General features: G+C 43.6%; 2 protein-coding genes and 3 non-coding genes across 9 annotated transcripts; 1 reads left to right on the forward strand and 4 right to left on the reverse strand.

Annotated features, from left to right (window-relative positions):
- Window positions 1-300: 300 nt before the first annotated feature.
- GLT8D1 (glycosyltransferase 8 domain containing 1) lies at window positions 301-10,027 on the forward strand. 2 transcript variants are annotated; one of them, XM_077858637.1, is made up of 10 exons: window positions 301-402; window positions 3,631-3,684; window positions 3,770-3,868; window positions 5,994-6,207; window positions 7,406-7,523; window positions 7,994-8,078; window positions 8,226-8,338; window positions 8,699-8,865; window positions 8,985-9,097; window positions 9,489-10,027. In XM_077858637.1, the coding sequence occupies exons 2-10, from the start codon at window positions 3,669-3,671 to the stop codon at window positions 9,677-9,679; spliced, it is 1,116 nt and encodes a 371-aa protein (XP_077714763.1). In that variant the 5' UTR covers window positions 301-402; window positions 3,631-3,668; the 3' UTR covers window positions 9,680-10,027. The 2 variants fall into 2 exon arrangements, with proteins under 2 accessions (XP_077714763.1, XP_077714764.1); XM_077858638.1 differs by lacking the exon at window positions 301-402 and adding an exon at window positions 601-714.
- GNL3 (G protein nucleolar 3) lies at window positions 4,316-17,122 on the reverse strand. Of its 4 annotated transcripts, none has more exons than XM_077858634.1 (15): window positions 16,965-17,121; window positions 16,155-16,213; window positions 15,629-15,766; window positions 15,401-15,514; window positions 14,888-14,971; window positions 13,964-14,096; window positions 13,072-13,184; window positions 12,711-12,834; window positions 12,219-12,306; window positions 11,528-11,702; window positions 11,254-11,396; window positions 11,035-11,171; window positions 10,770-10,951; window positions 10,441-10,507; window positions 4,316-10,341 (listed from the first exon to the last, which is right to left on the reverse strand). In XM_077858634.1, the coding sequence occupies exons 1-15, from the start codon at window positions 16,975-16,977 to the stop codon at window positions 10,259-10,261; spliced, it is 1,653 nt and encodes a 550-aa protein (XP_077714760.1). In that variant the 5' UTR covers window positions 16,978-17,121; the 3' UTR covers window positions 4,316-10,258. The 4 variants fall into 4 exon arrangements, with proteins under 4 accessions (XP_077714760.1, XP_077714761.1, XP_077714759.1 ...); XM_077858635.1 differs by having other exon boundaries at window positions 10,766-10,951; XM_077858633.1 differs by having other exon boundaries at window positions 10,755-10,951.
- Window positions 11,758-11,834, reverse strand: LOC144291262 (small nucleolar RNA SNORD69). Its single transcript, XR_013358575.1, has one exon. It is a non-coding gene; the product is annotated as a small nucleolar RNA SNORD69 (small nucleolar RNA).
- On the reverse strand, window positions 12,944-13,025 carry LOC144291269 (small nucleolar RNA SNORD19B). Its single transcript, XR_013358581.1, has one exon. It is a non-coding gene; the product is annotated as a small nucleolar RNA SNORD19B (small nucleolar RNA).
- LOC144291261 (small nucleolar RNA SNORD19) lies at window positions 13,846-13,922 on the reverse strand. The gene has a single exon (XR_013358574.1). It is a non-coding gene; the product is annotated as a small nucleolar RNA SNORD19 (small nucleolar RNA).
- Window positions 17,123-17,186: the final 64 nt, after the last annotated feature.

Here is a 17,186-nt window from a genome sequence, read left to right on the forward strand (position 1 = left end):
CCCGGGAAGGGCTCGCCGTCCGCGCTGCCGGCTGCCGGGAGCCGAGGCCCCGGCCCTGCTAGACGCCCTCCGCGGCGCCGCTGCGGCCCACCGGCTGCCGGCGCGCGCCCCGTCGCCATGGCGACCGTGTTTCCTCGGCGAGGACCCCGGCGGCAGGGCTGCCCGGCGGCGCCTGTGTGGCCGCGCTCCCGCGGGCGGAGCGGGCAGCGGGCAGCGGGCAGCGGGTGGCCGGACTCGCGGCGGCCGCCGAGCTAGCGGGCGGGCGGGCGGGCGGGCTGGGTCCCGAGTGCAGGGCAGGCGGGCGGCCCGGCGGCGAGCTGGGCCCCCAGGCCTGCGGGGCGGCCGCTGAGCTGGCGGGGCGGGCCGGGGCGCGGGCGGTGGCTCCTCCTCCTCCAGCTGCAGGTAAGGGCGGCCGGGGGAGCGCCCGAGGGGAACGGCCCGGCCGGACCTAACGGGGGGCGGGGGGCGGGGGGCTGTGGGCCCGAGGAGCCTCCGGAGCCTCCGGAGCGTCCCCGAAGGGCGCCCTGTGGACCCCTGCAGTTTAGGGGGGACCCGCGCTCGGCCGCCCCTCGCACCGCCTTGGGAGCGACTCCCTCCCGGAGAGTCCCCCACGTTGGCAGCGCGGCTGGCTCGCCGGCTGCACCGGGCCCTCCCAGGACCGACCCATCCCTCTCTCCCGACTGGGGTGTGCCTCTCCCTTGTTATCCGAGCGAGGTAGGGTGCCCCGTGTTTCGGAGAGACCCTGCCTGTGCCTCCCGGGTGGCGCTTGGCCTCTGCTCTGTCGCGTGTCGGGGGCGCAGGCGGCGGGGTTCTCCGCGCTCCAGGCTCGGGCCGCCGCTCATTCATAGAGTCAGCACTTCACGGCGCCTTGCTCTGTGCACGCACTGGCCTCGGGTACTGCAGTGACCAGCACCGGGCTCATGCTTCATAGAGCCCACGACGTGTTGGGGGAGACAGTGGCATAGCCCCAGAAATAAGTGACAGATTTATTCTGGGATTGGGCGGCCAGGGAGATGTGGGAGGGAGCTCAGGGCAGGTGCCGCTGAATGTGGGGTTTGAGAGGCTCCCCCCTTGAGGCCTGAAAGCCAAGTGGGAGCTAGCCAGATGAAGAGGCAGGAGAAAGTGCCTTTCCACCTTTCGGCCTGGCAGAGACTATTTAATAGACTCTCTGTTGTATGTAGAAATAGACCTGTCTCCCTGTGTTACCGTCCCCCACCTTTAAAGTTTCATTTGTTTAAGTAACATCTACACCCAACCTCGAACTCACAATCTCTAGATCAAGAGTAACTGGCTTCTGAGATTGAGCCAGCCGGGCATCCCTGCGTTATCTCTTTTTAAATGCACTTCACAATGTGGCAGTTGCTGCAAAGGCTTTAAGGGTATTGGAGCTCTAACATATGGTGAGAAGAGGAAATTGCCTGTCCGGTTCCATTTGAGAGAGATCTTTGTTGGAATCCATGTTGGTCCTTATGTTGAAATGTGTTTTCACGACCGTTATCAAAGATGGTGTTCTCTTTTTTGAGCTGAGAACCACCGTTGCTCATATTTACAAGACCATTCAACAAATATCACATGTCTAATAAGAGTCATGGTGGTTTTCAGATGTGAGGATGCATCAGTAGTTTCATTGGGGTCTCTATTCTCATAGAGCCTACATTCTAGTCTGGGAAGACAGAAATCAAGAAACAGAGAAATGAGATAGTTTCATAAATGAGGGGGTGTAGTGAACTATCCTGATGGCCTCTGAGGGGATGATAAAGAGGACATAAAGATGATCTTGGTCTTTGGCGACCTCAACAAGGTCAGTTTGAGTGGAACAGTAGGGGCAGAAGTCTGGTTGGAGAGAAGGAAAACGAGTGGAACTACATATTAAATTTTTTCAAGAGGGGAACACAGAAATGGGTCTGTGGATCAGCTAGGGTGAGGGGAGTAGTTTTTTGTTGTTTTTAATTAACTGGAAGATAGAAGAGCATGATAATCTCATGAGTGTGATCCAACTGAGAGGGAAAGCGTTTGCTGATGCTGCACTAAGGAAACAATTAGAGAGGTTATGTTAGGGCATCAGTGGAATGGCCTTTCATGGGACGACATATTAACAAAAGGGAAAGCAGAAAAAATGGGCACAGCTGCCAAGAATGTGGGTCTTAATGCAGGTAGCTAGCAAGTTAAAAAAAAAAAAAAAAAAAAGGTGGTCTTTCTCTTTTTTTTCAAAGGCCTTGAGAAATCAAGTGCCTCATAGGCACGTACTAACAATGAAATTAATTCAGACTTACTTTTACTTTAGAAATATGCTATAATTCAAAGTGCTTTGTGGAGTTAATAGCCTTATGTAAAAATGTTAGGTACTCCCATGAGGGAGGATGAAGCATAAAAGTATAAAGGTTTCAGAAGTAGGATCATAATATCCTGGATGCATAAAATCTTTTAAGGAAACATTACCCAGAGATGTTGTAGAAATCTGATCTGATCGCTTCATTTAGTTCCACACATAATCTTGTTGCCACTGAATTATTATTTTAAATGTCTTTTTAATTTTTTAAGTAATTTCTACATCCACTGTGGGGCTCAGACTCTTGGGATCAAGAGTCGCAGTCTCTACTGACTGAGCCAGCCAGGTGCCCCTATTATTATCTTTTTTTTTTTTTTTTTTTTAAGCGAAGGCATCAGATGAGGTGAGCACAAGCCACAGACAGATGACAGTATTAGATACTGCTTTATGAAGAGATGAGTAGTTAACCAACAGAGGTTAAGCCCTGGAAAGCTCATTTTTTCTTTTACCAGATTTTTAATTTTTGAGAATAGCACCCTAAACTTTTGAAAGCAAAAGTGGATTTTGTACATTTTTGTAATTATGTTTCTCTGCTATTTTAGGGGGAGCGGGGCAGAGGGTGAGAGAATCTTAAGCAGCCTCCTTGCACGGCTTGGTCTCATAGCCCTGAAATCATGACCTATGCTGAAATCAAGAGCCAGACACTCAACCGAGCCACCCAAGTGCCCCTTTCTGCTATAATTTTTAAAAAGATTTTATTTATTTATTCATGAAAGACATAGAGGCAGAAACATAGGCAAAGAGAGAGAAGCAGGCTCCATGCAGGGAGCCCGATGTGGGACTCGATCCCAGGACTCCAGGGATCACGCGCCGGGCCAAAGGCAGGCACTCAACCACTGAGCCACCCAGGCGTCCCTTCTGCTGTAGTTTTAAATGAATTTGGAAAATTTTTTTTTTAATTCCAGTTAAAGCTGGATGGGATAAAACTCAGAACAGGGTCATTTTGTACCAATGAGGCTGATCTCAGGTTACTTGATCATAGATAACCAAGTCCATGTCTAATTTAATTAGGAATCTTGAATAGAAATTCATTTGGAAAATATTTCTGTAGTCAGCAAGTGTTCCTCGATAGAATTTATTTTGCTTTTCATCTGGTGACATCTAACGTACAAGACTTTCTCCCAGTATTATCATGACTACCACATAAAATTCAGGTCTCAAGTTAGGTTCTTGGAAACTGTTCATTCAAAATGAGTTTCTGGCAGAAGATACTGTATGTTTCTACCTGAATAAAAGTGTTGAGGCATTTCGATGGTCATTCTCATGTACCTACTAACTGGGGGCTTGCTTTTGTCTTGTAGGGTTAAAAACTAGCATTTATATAAAACAGAAGAAAAAGATGTCCTTCCGTAAAGGTATGCTTTTTCTACAAATTATGTTGTTTTTACAGCTGCTCAAAAGGTAAAGAGATGTCATGCAGGCTTTTCCTCTGTATTTCAGTAAACATCATCATCCTGGTCCTGGCTGTTGCTCTCTTCTTACTGGTTTTGCACCATAACTTCCTGGGCCTGAGCAGTTTGCTAAGGAATGAGGTTTCAGGTATGGGAAGCCTTACTAATGCCTTGGCATCTATCGAGGACCTGGAGTTCTGTGTATCCCAACATCCTGGTACATCACTAGATTAAAGAAAAAGTTTTCTTCTTGTCCTGATAAAAGTGGCCTGACTGGGGAAGGGAGAAGTGTGGTACTCGTTGTGCTCTTGCAGCCCCACCCCCACCCCTTCTCCCTGTCTGGGGAGATCTGGGAGATGCCAGGGTTTGATCTGCTGGCAGATCCCTTTTCACCAATTCACCAAATCAGAGGCCTTAGAGGAGCCTCTGTGGGCTGCTGTCTACCCACACTGCAGCAGGACAGGGCTTCAGAAGGTGAGTGATGCTTATCTTGGATGCCTGCCCTGTTTACAGGCGTCAGTATGGTTACTTTCTTGAACCTGTACAACAGTATCAGGGACTGTGGTAGAAAAACAAAACCATCAAGCCTGTCAACTGATTTAAAAAGTCACTTTATTGCATAATTCCATCATCAGTTCTTTTAAATTAGTTCTCCATACTGCTCCTGCTCTGGTTTTGAGATATGTGTGAAGCTTCAGGATGTTTGTCAAAAATCATTTTGGGGTTGCCACCCACCATAGTTGACCAGAGTAAGAAACGATTAATAGCTTTCCCTTGACATTCACTGAGTACTGTTTTATAACAAGAAGTATTTATATATATATATATACACACACACATATATATGTACACACACACACACACACACACACACACGTAATATGTACATAAACATATGCTCCTGGTGGTAACATTTCTAAAAGAGCATTCAGGCTCCACAAGAATTTGTTCACTCTATCTCCTCTGCATTTAGATGATGGCTGGTGCACAGGAGGTACTCAATAGTTTCACTGAATATATGATTTCATTACCAAATTATTAAAATTTTGGTGTAGTACCTTCTTGGGTTTTTTTCCTGTGTATTTTTTTCTGTTATGAGATTATGCACTACATAAACTGCATGTGACATGTTTTCCCGATATTTTAAGTCACCATGATGGTAGATACTCCTCATATAAAATCTTAATACCACATAGTTTGAATCCATAGGAAAAAGTCTTGGTACAGTGAATCAGTGGTATCCCCACCAAGAAATGTGTTACATATATAGCATGAGTATACATGTGTATTTACTTTTTGTCTATCTACGCTTCATGATGACAGGGATTTGTCTTTTTTTTTTAAGATTTTATTTCTTCATAGAGATGCAGAGAGAGAGAGAGGCAGAGACACAGGCAGAGGGAGAAGCAGGCTCCATGCAGAGAGCCTGACGTGGGACTCGATCCCGGGACTCCAGGATCATGCCCTGGGCTGCAAGTGGTGCTAAACCGCTGCGCCACCGGGACTGCCCAGGGATTTGTCTTTTATTCATGGCTCCAGCCTCACTGCCTAGATAATGCCTTGCATATATTAGGTGGTCATTGAATGTAAATGAATAAATATATATTGAAGGGCAAAAAGGAACACTTATAAAACAGTAGAGTTGCTTTGTGATGCAGTCTGATACTTTTCAAATTCAGGGCTCTATTCTAATTCAGGAACCGTTTTCCTACTCAGTTTTGATTATGACCCACGAGAAACTGATTTCCTGTCCACTTATGGGACATAATTCATAGTTTGAAAAATAACTGTTTAGTCTGTTTCTAGGTTTTTACAATTATAAACGAACTTGTGACTTTAACCTCTCAGATTTTGTCTTTAAGAGAGGCAAGGGAAATTTCTGTGTCAGAGGTCACATACCTGTTTAAGGTTAATTTAAGTAATCTCAACAGCCGATGTGGAGCTTGAACTCATGACCCTGAGATCAGGAGTTACATGCTCCCCCCACCCCTGCCCTCCCTGGATTGAGCCAGTCAGGCACTCCTCTCTTTTAAAGTTTTTGATACAAACTAAGATACATTCTAGAAGGATTCTGTTGTATTCCCACCAGCAGTGTATCAGAATTCAGGCCACCAATTTTTTAATGCTTCTGCTTTTCCAGAAGCCTTGTTACACATGGGAAAACAGTTTCTGGGTTATATGCCTCTCTCACCTTACCTCTTTTCCGTTCTTGGGCTCTATATCAAAAGCTCATGAAATGATAACAATACCTTCCTTGTGTGTATTCTTTGCAGATTCAGGAATTGTGGGGTTTCAGCCTATAGACTTTGTCCCAAATGTTCCCCGACAAGCTGTAGACGGGAGAGAAGAGGAGATTCCTGTGATCATTGCTGCATCTGAAGATAGGCTTGGAGGGGCCATTGCAGCTATAAACAGCATTCAGCACAATACTCGCTCCAATGTGATGTTCTACATTGTTACACTCAATGGTACAGCAGATCATCTTCGGTGAGCTCTGCTTGCCTGACAATTCTGCTGTTAGAGGATGCTCTAGAATAAGCCAGCTGCCAATCCAGGGAATTTTTTTTGGGGGGGGGGGGGGGGGCGTTTTTTTCTATATGCACATACTTTTTTTTTATAGTTGGGATTATAACATAAAAATTGCACATGTTTTCCCATGATTGTATCATAAACATGTTGCCAAGATGTGAATCAGCTGTGCCACACACACATTGTTAACTCAAGCTGATAAGGTTTTGGTAAGAAGAGTCTGTGTGTGAAAGCAGCAGAATGTTAATTTACATCCTGTTACAAGCTCCTTATCTCATAATATACCTTGAGTAGGTCTAGAGTAGAATGGGATGGGGGGAACAGTGGCACAGTGGTGTGGTGGAGTGAGCAGATACTAGATCCACATCCTAGCCCAGAGTGATTAGAGCCTATTTCCACATCTTTAAGTATGGAGTGAAAACACCCAACTTAGAGGATTATTGTGTTGCAAATGAGAAAATATGTAAAAAACACTAAGAACGTAATCATCCAGCAGATGTTTCTTACTACAGTTGTGACTAATCGTAGAATCCTAAAGTGAACAAGATCTTAAAAATGCTCTTGAATTCAGATTTATGAAATTTAGTCAAATATCTTGTCTAACAGGCTAAGAGTTGTCAAAGATCTAAAACATTTCTGTCCTTGTGGCTATTTTCTACATGGTTCATGTTTAGTTTGTGAAAATTACCGTTTTCCCCATGAAAACTCTGAAATCATCTAAAGTAATGTAAAAACAAATAATGCATTACAATAGCCACAGGAAAAACATGCAGTACATTAGAGAAGATGGACTTTTTACCTTAGACTCAGGTGGAAAAATAAGTTATTACAGTGAATTAATGAGTGTAATAACAGGGTGATGACCACTTTTTGTTGATAATTAGCTTTCACTACCATATTTTGACTTTTCTTTACCATGTATTTGGAGAGACAAGAGTTGGACCACATGTAGTGATGGGATGTTCTCAACTCCACAGGGTGCTTTTCTACAGCATTGGTCCCAAGCGTGAGCCTGGTGGGAGCACTAGCCATCACCACAGAATCTTGGTTCAGGCAGTGACTCTGATGGGCAAACCCTCAACAGCGATCAAAGAAAAGGCTGTAGTTTGGGGATATGGTTATAGAAAACTGAAATTTGCTGCTTTATTTTCATCAGATCCTGGCTCAGCAGCAGTACCTTGAAAAACATCAGATACAAAATTGTGAATTTTGACACTAAACTTTTGGAAGGCAAAGTAAAGGAGGATCCCAACCAGGGAGAATCCATAAAACCAGTGAGTTCCATGCATCCTTGTTGGTTCTTGGGAGTACAGCTGACTCTAGGACAACACAGGTTTAAACTTCGAGGGTCCACTTCTATGCAGTTTTCAATAATTTGTAACGTACAAAACGTGTGGACTGTTCATATTCTAGATAAGCTATCAACAGTATGCTATTAAGTTTTATTATATTCTAGTGATCAACAGTACGCTATAAAGTTTGGGGGGTGGGGGAAACAAACTTTTGACTGTCCAGGGGGCCAATGTCCCTAAGTCCTGCACTGTTCAAGATTCAACTGTTTTAGGAAATGGCTGGGTAACTGGGTACACTGTAAGTAGCTCTTTGGGGACCAAGGTTGGGCAGTTCTAAGAGACCTTCAGCTATCTTCTCCTGCATGGGTATGGAGAGCATTCTGGGAGTTTCTAATAAAGGCATAGCCACTGATGAATCCTACGCCAATGCCTCTTTCCTTTTCCTTTCCCAGTTAACCTTTGCAAGGTTCTACTTGCCAGTTCTGGTTCCCAGTGCAAAGAAGGCCATATATATGGATGATGATGTAATTGTGCAAGGTACCAAAGATTGTCACCATTGGTGCTGTTCTCTGTCCAGTGTGGGCAGTTGTGTTAATTTTATTTACAGTATCCTATAAAAGGTCATCTAAGTGGGAGGAATGGGCATCTTAAAGTGTAAATCTTAAAAAACTTTGTCTATTTCAGGGGATATTCTTGCACTTTATAATACACCACTGAAACCAGGACATGCAGCTGCATTTTCAGAAGATTGTGATTCAGCCTCTACAAAAGTTGTCATCCGTGGAGCAGGGAATCAGGTGAATTACTTATTCGTTATCTTTACAGATACTCCACGCTCCATACTGCAGGGTAATGGTGAGAAGGCAGCAAAATCAGGGAGCTCTTCCTTTCTCCTGCACTTTACATTCCCCAGTTAGTCCATGCAACAATCCGAGGCTTTTCTACGAATTGGTCCATAAACTTGACAACCTAATCTTCCTTAAACATATGGCTCAGTATGTTTATTCTAGGTTTCTATACCAACTCAGAATCCCAGATGTCAGTTTTATTTGCCTTAGAGCCCTTTGCTAATCAAGTTAATGAGATTTTTCTTTACTATTACTATATATTCATTGTTTGAAGCAATAAACATATTATATATCCCATTTGTGTTTTAGTACAATTACATTGGCTATCTTGACTATAAGAAGGAAAGAATTCGTAAACTTTCCATGAAAGCCAGCACCTGCTCATTTAATCCTGGAGTTTTTGTTGCAAACTTAACAGAATGGAAAAAACAGAATATAACTAACCAGCTGGAAAAATGGATGAAACTCAATGTAGAGTAAGTATATAGCTGACTACACTGTGAAGACTCTTATTTCAACTCTCGGGGTCTTTCTAATCTAAGAGGAATTTGTCAGGATTTTCCACTAACAGCTTACATTTGTCATCTGTCCCAAGAGAGGGACTGTATAGCAGAACATTGGCTGGCAGCACCACAACACCTCCTCTGCTGATCGTATTTTATCAACAACACTCTACAATCGACCCCATGTGGAATGTCCGCCACCTTGGTAAGTCAAAAAAAAAAAAAATTAAAAGAATTAAGGATTAAAGATTTACTCGTCTGAAAAACTATGCTCAAGATGAAATATATCCAGTTTCCTTTAAGTTTTCTGCAGTTTAGGGATCCCTGGGTGGCGCAGCGGTTTAGCGCCTGCCTTTGGCCCAGGGCGCGATCCTGGAGACCCGGGATCAAATCCCACGTCGGGCTCCCGGTGCATGGAGCCTGCTTCTCCCTCTGCCTATGTCTCTGCCTCTCTCTCTCTGTGTGTGACTATCATAAATAAATAAAAAATTTTTAAAAATTTAAAAAAAAAAGTTTTCTGCAGTTTGATGTACAGTTATTTCTGATTGGTACTGGCACTAGTACAAACATTTGGCTTTTTTTTCTCTCAATGTAAGGTTCCAGTGCTGGAAAACGATATTCACCCCAGTTTGTAAAGGCTGCCAAGTTACTCCACTGGAATGGTCACTTTAAGCCATGGGGAAGAACTGCTTCCTATTCTGAGATCTGGGAAAAATGGTATATTCCAGACCCAACAGGCAAATTCAGCTTGATCCGAAGACATATGGAGATCTCAAATATAAAATAAAACATAATTTATGCTGTAAGCATTTCTCAGGAAATCCTGGAAGACAGTATGTGTGGGCAGTAACAGTTGCAAGGCTTCAAAGCCTATCTGCAGCAACCCATGGAAAGAGGGATGTTTCAGCTGGGTAAAGAGGACAGACTACCCCGTCTATCAGTTGGCTTCCCAGATAGACTATAAATGTCTCCATCTGCCTTATCAACAAGTGTTTGCTTACTACCGTGCTGAATGACCAGAGGTAAATGGACTGACAGGATTGGTACAGCTAGTTCAACACTGCTGCTTGGTTTTAATTTTGTAACCTTAACCTGTGGTCTGATCTGTTAATAAAGTGAAACCTACATTTTTCAATAGGTATCTCATTTTTTTGCTTCCAAGTAATTATACTTCAATCCGTTCATTGTAGAAGAAAGAAATTGTCTTACAAAATTTAGACACCTTCTAAATTGCCTTATTCTTTAAATTGAACATGATATTCACAAAATTTACATTTTACATCACACTGTAACTGGTACATCATACATTGTTACAGCTTAGTAGCTCAAAAATGTTAAAAAACCACCTTATAAAGGGGAGAAGTTGTTATACATAGTCTGTACTGAAGTCATAAGCATCATCTTCCTCTTCAGCCATTTTATCTGAGATGTAAGGTGGTGCTGACCCATCTATATTGGAGGAAATAAAAAGTGAGGTTAAAAAAAAAAAAAAGGCAATTCCACACCATGTTGCTTTGTTAGTAAATCCCTCCACCCAAGATGCCCCACCTGCTTGAGATTCCTCAGGTGGTGCCTCCCAGGCCTCTTCCGCCCTGGACATCTCTGAACTCTTTTCCTGTGGGACAAAGAGAAATAGTACATAATTAGTAGCCCTTATCTGCTCATTAAGAAATTAAATAACTGGAAAAAGACTCTGAAGGTACACATGATAGGGCAGACAAAATTAAGACTATTGACTTCAAGCCTTAAATACCTAAATCTTGAAGGGTTTCTTGTAGTCTGTTACGAACTGTTTACTTTGTCTCTTCAGCCCCTTCCCATTTGTTAAACATTGAAAATTTACTTTAGATTAAGCCACTCACATGCAACATACTTACACTAGCTGATTCTTCAACACCATCCTGGTCGCTGTCAAGATCATCACAGTCCTCCCCCTCCTCCTGTTTTTTCTCTTTCTGTTTTGGCAGTTCTTCTGGTATGTCCTTTTCCTCTATTATTCCATTTGTCAGACCCGAAGACTGGAAAAGGATGCTACTGGCTAAACGAGGGCCTCTGATGACTAGGGAAGGAACACAGGTCATGTAAACAGACCTTTTATTGGCCTCTCAGCCAATGAAGACAGTAAACACAAGACTTGCTTACTGTGTATGCTGTGTGCATTGTTCTTTTCCAGTTCTTCCAGGTTAAGGCCCTGTTTCATGTCTCTCATTATGGCCTCACTAAAATGTGGAGGAGGAGTCCAGGATGTAGGGGGATGACAGTAGTAACCTAAGGAGGCACTAGATTTAAAAACAAGATTTGTAAATAATTAGTTCCTTCATTCCATGTGATCCTCAAAATGCCAACAGAAAAAAGTCTTACCCTGTCCACTCTGACCATATCAGTTTGGCAGCACCTTCTAAATTTGGGCTTCCACCTTTTTGGTGCAGTCCTCTTCTCTGAGCAAGTGATGTAAAAAAGTCCAGAGGATTCTTAAAGTCTGGAACAGTAAATTTCAGTACTACCTTAAAAAAGAAAAACTGACATTATTCATCTGATATAGTATTAAAAAAAAACAAAAACCTTGAAAACCTCCTACTTAAAAATGTTTATGATGAAAGAGAACATGGAGCTCAAGGGAACTGGGTTCTTATACCTGTCGAGCATCAGCCTGGGACAAGATGGCACTAGCAGCCTCCACTGGTTTCAACACTTCAATACTTGCTGGACTTCTCAGAGCAAGTGCACTGGCAGAGTTAACTGGAGACACAATGAAACTTGGACTGTCTACAACTGTGATTTGTTTGTCCAGGGTGACAACCTGCATGTACCTGGAAAAAGAGGGATAGTAATCGAGGGGAGCACTGGTTTACCTGAAGGATGAAGAACACGAAGCTCAGGGTTGGATTGAACAAACTCAGCACAGTCTGTCAGATCCAGTTTATCATCATTTGCTTCATGTTTTATCTGAAACTCTAACAGTGCTCCTCCCCTTCTAAAGAAAAACACTGTATTTAAAACCTCTAGGTTGACCTAGACACATGCTGTTTCCTCTGCCATAAAAATTTCCCCTCCAAATAACTGACTTCGATTCAGTACTGGGTTCAAGCATCCCTTCTTCTGAGGCAGCTTCCCCTTCTCTCAATCTATGTGCTTGTCTTTCAAACTAGATGTGAGCTGTTCCGCTCTAATCAATTCTTCCCTAAGCCTAGCACTGACTTAACCCTTTCCTTGCACTGACACCTCTAAAGAAAAAATAGAAAATGGTCTTCCTTGAGCTATCCAAAACAAAATAATGTTTAATCGTCTATAATGAAATAGCACAATTATGGAAGAACTCAATTTACCTTGTAAGCCCCATGGATACACCAACATTACATATCCGTTCCTGTTTTAAGCTGTTGATGATGCTGCTTTTCCCCACATTTGGGAAACCTACAAATGGGAAATCCACAGAACAAAAGGCATTATGTACTGGTAACTATAAAATTTCCACTGCCTTATTTTAGGTTTGCCTGATATTTGGAGCAAGATCAGAGTTGGATCTGAGTGTCTTCACTTCAACACTAAGACCAATCTTAAGAGTCTTCATTTCTTGCACAAGTAATCAAAGAGCAGGAAAAGATGATTAATTCAAATAATCAGGAGCTTTTAGAAGCCAACTTCTTATAGTGCACAGCACTGGAATAGGCAGGAATTAAAATTTTTGAGCGTGTTTCATTAAACGGGCAAGAAGCCAACGTTTGAACAAGCTCTTTATTGAGCACCAACCTCATACACTGTTAACATGAATAAAACCTTGACACTTAAGACATAAAGCGTGTTAAATTGAAACTCACCAATTACTCCCACCTGAATGGCTTTGCCACAAGTCTCCTGAAAACTTCTAAGAAGCTTCCAAAGGCCTTCTTTCCCAACACAGACTTCATTTCTGAAGGGAGTTCTCTTCCTGACCTTCAAGTGCTAAAATTCCAAATAATTAAACTACTTCTGATAACCCACCAGATAAAACCCAAGCAATCTCTCCAGAGCCCAGCTATTAAAATCACCACTCTATTATCTTTCAGATTATCTCTGGATGAAATCAGAGTTGGATCTTATAAATTCTCATTTTTTAATCAAGATTTTGTATGCTCATCATATTTCAGCCATTCAAAATCTGAACTAACCATACTTTCCACCACTGACTGTAAAGCGTACCTTGATTATCTTGCCCTTGTCCTTCAAATTTGTTGAGGCTCTGAACACCACTGTTGGTAATTCCTTCTGCAAATAACTTAGCCAGCTTTCTAAATTCTCCTTTGGTACCAAATCTAAGAGGGATTAGGAACAAGACACATACTCCAATTTGGTTATTTTATTGAGATGAATATGAATATTTGATAAACTGGATTTTACTCTGGTTTGTCTCTTCAGTTTTTAAAAAAGAATTTAGATGGAAAATAGGAAGAGAGTAAGCTCCCTATCACACTGCCTATATCTTGACAGAGTTTGGTATCTACCCTCCTATATTTCTTGTTACCCTTTGCACTGCTCACCTTTTCAGAATTAAATCAACCAGTAGATTATGACCCTAACTTAACAGCAGAGCTGTGTTTCCAGAATTTACTCTCAGGTAACAGCCATGTTTACTGGCCCCAACAGTAACTGCAGATGCCATTTTACATTCTGCTTCATGAAATCTCTATTCTGGGCTTTCCTGGCCCTGATGTTCAAACCAATACTTCTTTAAGCACACTTTATATAAATATTGTCATATGTAAACATTATGTGGATGTGGTGAATATGGCAAACTACCATCACTCCCCATGTGAGATTAATGAGTAAGCAGAGTAGAGAAGCTTACACTCTTAAATAAGACAAGATGGTAAAGTAGTAAATAGTAAGAGAAAAGTAGAAACCTGTTAGTCACTTATAGAAAATACCTCAATCCCATTGCCCAGCATTGCTTTTAGTAACAAGACCATATGCACTGGCTTTATTGAGGTCAGAGTTGGATCTTATCAGTCTTCAATGAAAATCAGACTGCTCACATGTTTTCCTCATACCTCGCTAGTGCATATGGAACATAAAAGGCATCTCTTCTGCTCACCTGATTTATTTAATACAAGTACCAGCTTCTTCTGTCCACTCTGGACAATGGCTTCTTCTGCCTGGGGACACCTGCAACCAAGAGGATCTCTGGCATCCAACACCTCCAGCACAACATCTGAGGCTTCAATCACCTGTCAAAGCAGAAACTATCAAAGAAATATCCCGTGCTCTGGCAACACCCTCCATACACAAGTACACTGGCATTTTCCACTTAGCAACAGGGTGAACTCAGAGTTAGATCTTAGATCCTCACTTTGGCATGAAGAATGTTCACATGTTCATTTCTCACAGGAAAGTAAAACACAGGTTTGCTTGGCAGTCTATGGACTCCTGACAAAGTGGATTTCAAAAGTAGAACTATCTCCATTGTCTGAATATACAACCCTTCCACAGTGAATTATGTAGTGTGATACGCCCTGTGGCCCTGCCGCGAGATGCTGACCAGCAGTCCTGTTCTATTAATGGAGGGAAGTGAGCTTAGGAAAACGGGTATTTAGGATGGGGGTTCTGGGGAACAACTATGCCAAGACACTGCCTTGTCTTCCTTCACTTAGGTTTCAACAGTACTTTTTCCCCACACTGCTTGCTCTGACGTATCTTCATCTATTTTAGAAACCACTATCAACATGTTACTTAACACAAAGTACCATTTTTGTCAGTCATGCTTATAGGAACTGTTCCTGTGCAAAAATTTTAAACTTTAAGAATACTTCCTGCAGCTAAACAGAAAAGGCCCTAAATAGGATAAACCACAATAAACAAAGAATAAAAACTTTTAAAACTAGGATATGCCAACTTGCTGATTCATCCATCTCAAGTGAACTCCACTTCCACATTTATAGGGCTGGTGTCAGAAAAAAAGAATCTCTCTAGTCTTTTCAACCTCATTACCATTTTTAGACACTGACCTAGACTAAAATACCTTTTTAAGTTCCTGACAATACAACTTCTTTGGATTCTGTTTGCCTGACTTGGGTTTGTCCTTAGCTTTGCACTGCCCAGATTCCTGCAAGATAAAGACAAGGGAAAAAGGACACCAAGTTAGCACTTCAGCTGTACCTATTTCTCCATTTTCCATGGCTAATTAGGGGCACTGCAGGTGACATTTCTATGTAAAAAAGAGTCAAAATAGTCTTTCTGCCCAAAGCACGGCATCCCCTGCCCTGGGTATGTTTTTACTTCTGTCAGAATTCTCAGTCATAAAGATAATCTTTCAAGAAAAAAAAAGTATTTATTTATTCATAGAGACACAGAGAGAGAGAGAGAGAGAGAGAGAGGGGGGCAGAGATACAGGTAGAGGGAGAAGCAGGCTCCATGCAGAGAGCCTGACGTGGGACTCGATCCCAGGACTCCAGGATCACGCCCTAGGCTGCAGGCGGTGCTAAACTGCTGTGCTATCGGGGCTGCCCTCAGTCATAAAGATACTTAATCGTACCTCCTTCACAGGTTCCAAGTTAGATGGCTTAACACCAGGGTTAGTTTCAAGTTTTCTTTTCTTTTCCTGTTCCTTCTGCCTGTCAAGTTTCTGCTGCTCTTTTAGTTCTTCAAGCTGCATCCAAGCCATAAGAGAAATGAGTGAGCCAAACCAATGTGGTGCTACTTTACTTTCAAAAACCACATACCCACGCATCACTTGTTCAGAGTTTGAGCTAACATATCTTACTCGCTGTTTCCTTAGCTCAGCTTCCCGAAGAAGAGCCTCTTTAAAGGGAGCACTGTTTGGAACTCCTGGGTCTTTTCTAGGCTTTTTGCGACCTTGCTTTTTGGCCTCCTTCCTCAATTTTCGATGGTGCTCTCGAACCTATTATAATAAAAATTTTTATCCATTTGTAAAATTTACTAGCCAATCTGGCTAAAATTAGTTATGCCTGTAAAATAAGCCAAGAAAATTAAGTTGTAACCATAGAGAAAACAAACATTTATGTACACAACAGCAAAACAGGCACCAGGAGACTCTTTGCAGAGGTTAACACGTTGGTTGATTAGTTTGCAGACTTATCACCAAATTACTGCACTTTCCCACAGCTATACTCCTGAGGTCTAAGAACTTGTGCCCATGGAGTGTAATTAACTTCAATTCTGTAAGATGAAATCACATTAATCCAAACCTCCTTGTGCCCGAAAGGTGGAGCAGACAGAAATCAGTTCAGCGTTATATTGAACATGGGCGTTCCAAGCAGAACACTTACCTTTTTTTGGATTTTATACCTTTTATGGCAGGTCATGCGTTTACTTGCTTTCTTTAACTCTACAAAGAAACCCAGCACGAGAGGATTAGACACAAAGGATCCGTTTAGTTTTTAGTGACTGGGCTCAGGGGTCACGTCCCTTTCCCTGCTTAGCAATTAACGCTCAAACCTAAAACTCACATGTGGTGGATTACAAACACAGGCCGTTCTAAAATCTCAAAGAATCTGGAGCAGAGCCCAACTTCCCTGCTCTCGCTCTTTCCGTAACAGACTGAAACCGCACAGCAGAGCAGGAGACCCCCAGATGGCAGCCCCTTCTCGTCATAGGCCGCAAATCACAAGTTAGGACCGAGCAGCGGATTTCAGCGGCCCGCCTCAGACCTCAACATGGCCGAGTAGGGAAGAGGCTGGGCCCGCAACCTTGGCTCGGACACGGTTTACTCAGGACCATCTGGCGTGATTTTAATTTCTTAAAACATATCTGACAGAGAGAGAACACGAGCAGGGGGAGGGGCAGGCTCCCCGCTCCGCAGGGCGCCCACGCTCGATCCCGGGAAGCCGGGGCCGTGACCTACGCCGAAGGCAGACACCTGACCCACTGAGCCACCCAGGCGCCCCAGCGACCTTCACTGCTGTCTTCCTTTCGCACAACAGGCCGGCGGCTAACGACCGCCTTCCCCCACTCGCTTCTCCTCCCGACCCGCGCCGCGGCCTGCCCGCAGGCTCCCCCGCTCCCTCAGAAGACCGCCCCGACGGTTCGCCGACCGTCAGAGGCAGGCCCCTCTACACCCGCTCCCCGGCCGTACTCACTCGGTCGCTTCATACTGGGAGCGGGAACGGCGGTCGCAGCGGCGTAACCGGCGGCAGCAGCAGCAACAACGCGCCTCCGCCACGGCCACGTGTGACTCGCAGGCAGCCAAGCCCGAGCGTCACGCACCGACGCTACCGCCGTAAAGCGCGCCGCCGCCCGCTCGCGCGCGCGCGCACGCAGTGTCGTGCGGAGCCGGGTTCGCTTGGCGGCCGCAGGGCTGG

Source organism: Canis aureus, chromosome 19 (assembly GCF_053574225.1).
Source record: "Canis aureus isolate CA01 chromosome 19, VMU_Caureus_v.1.0, whole genome shotgun sequence".
NCBI lineage: Eukaryota > Metazoa > Chordata > Mammalia > Carnivora > Canidae > Canis > Canis aureus.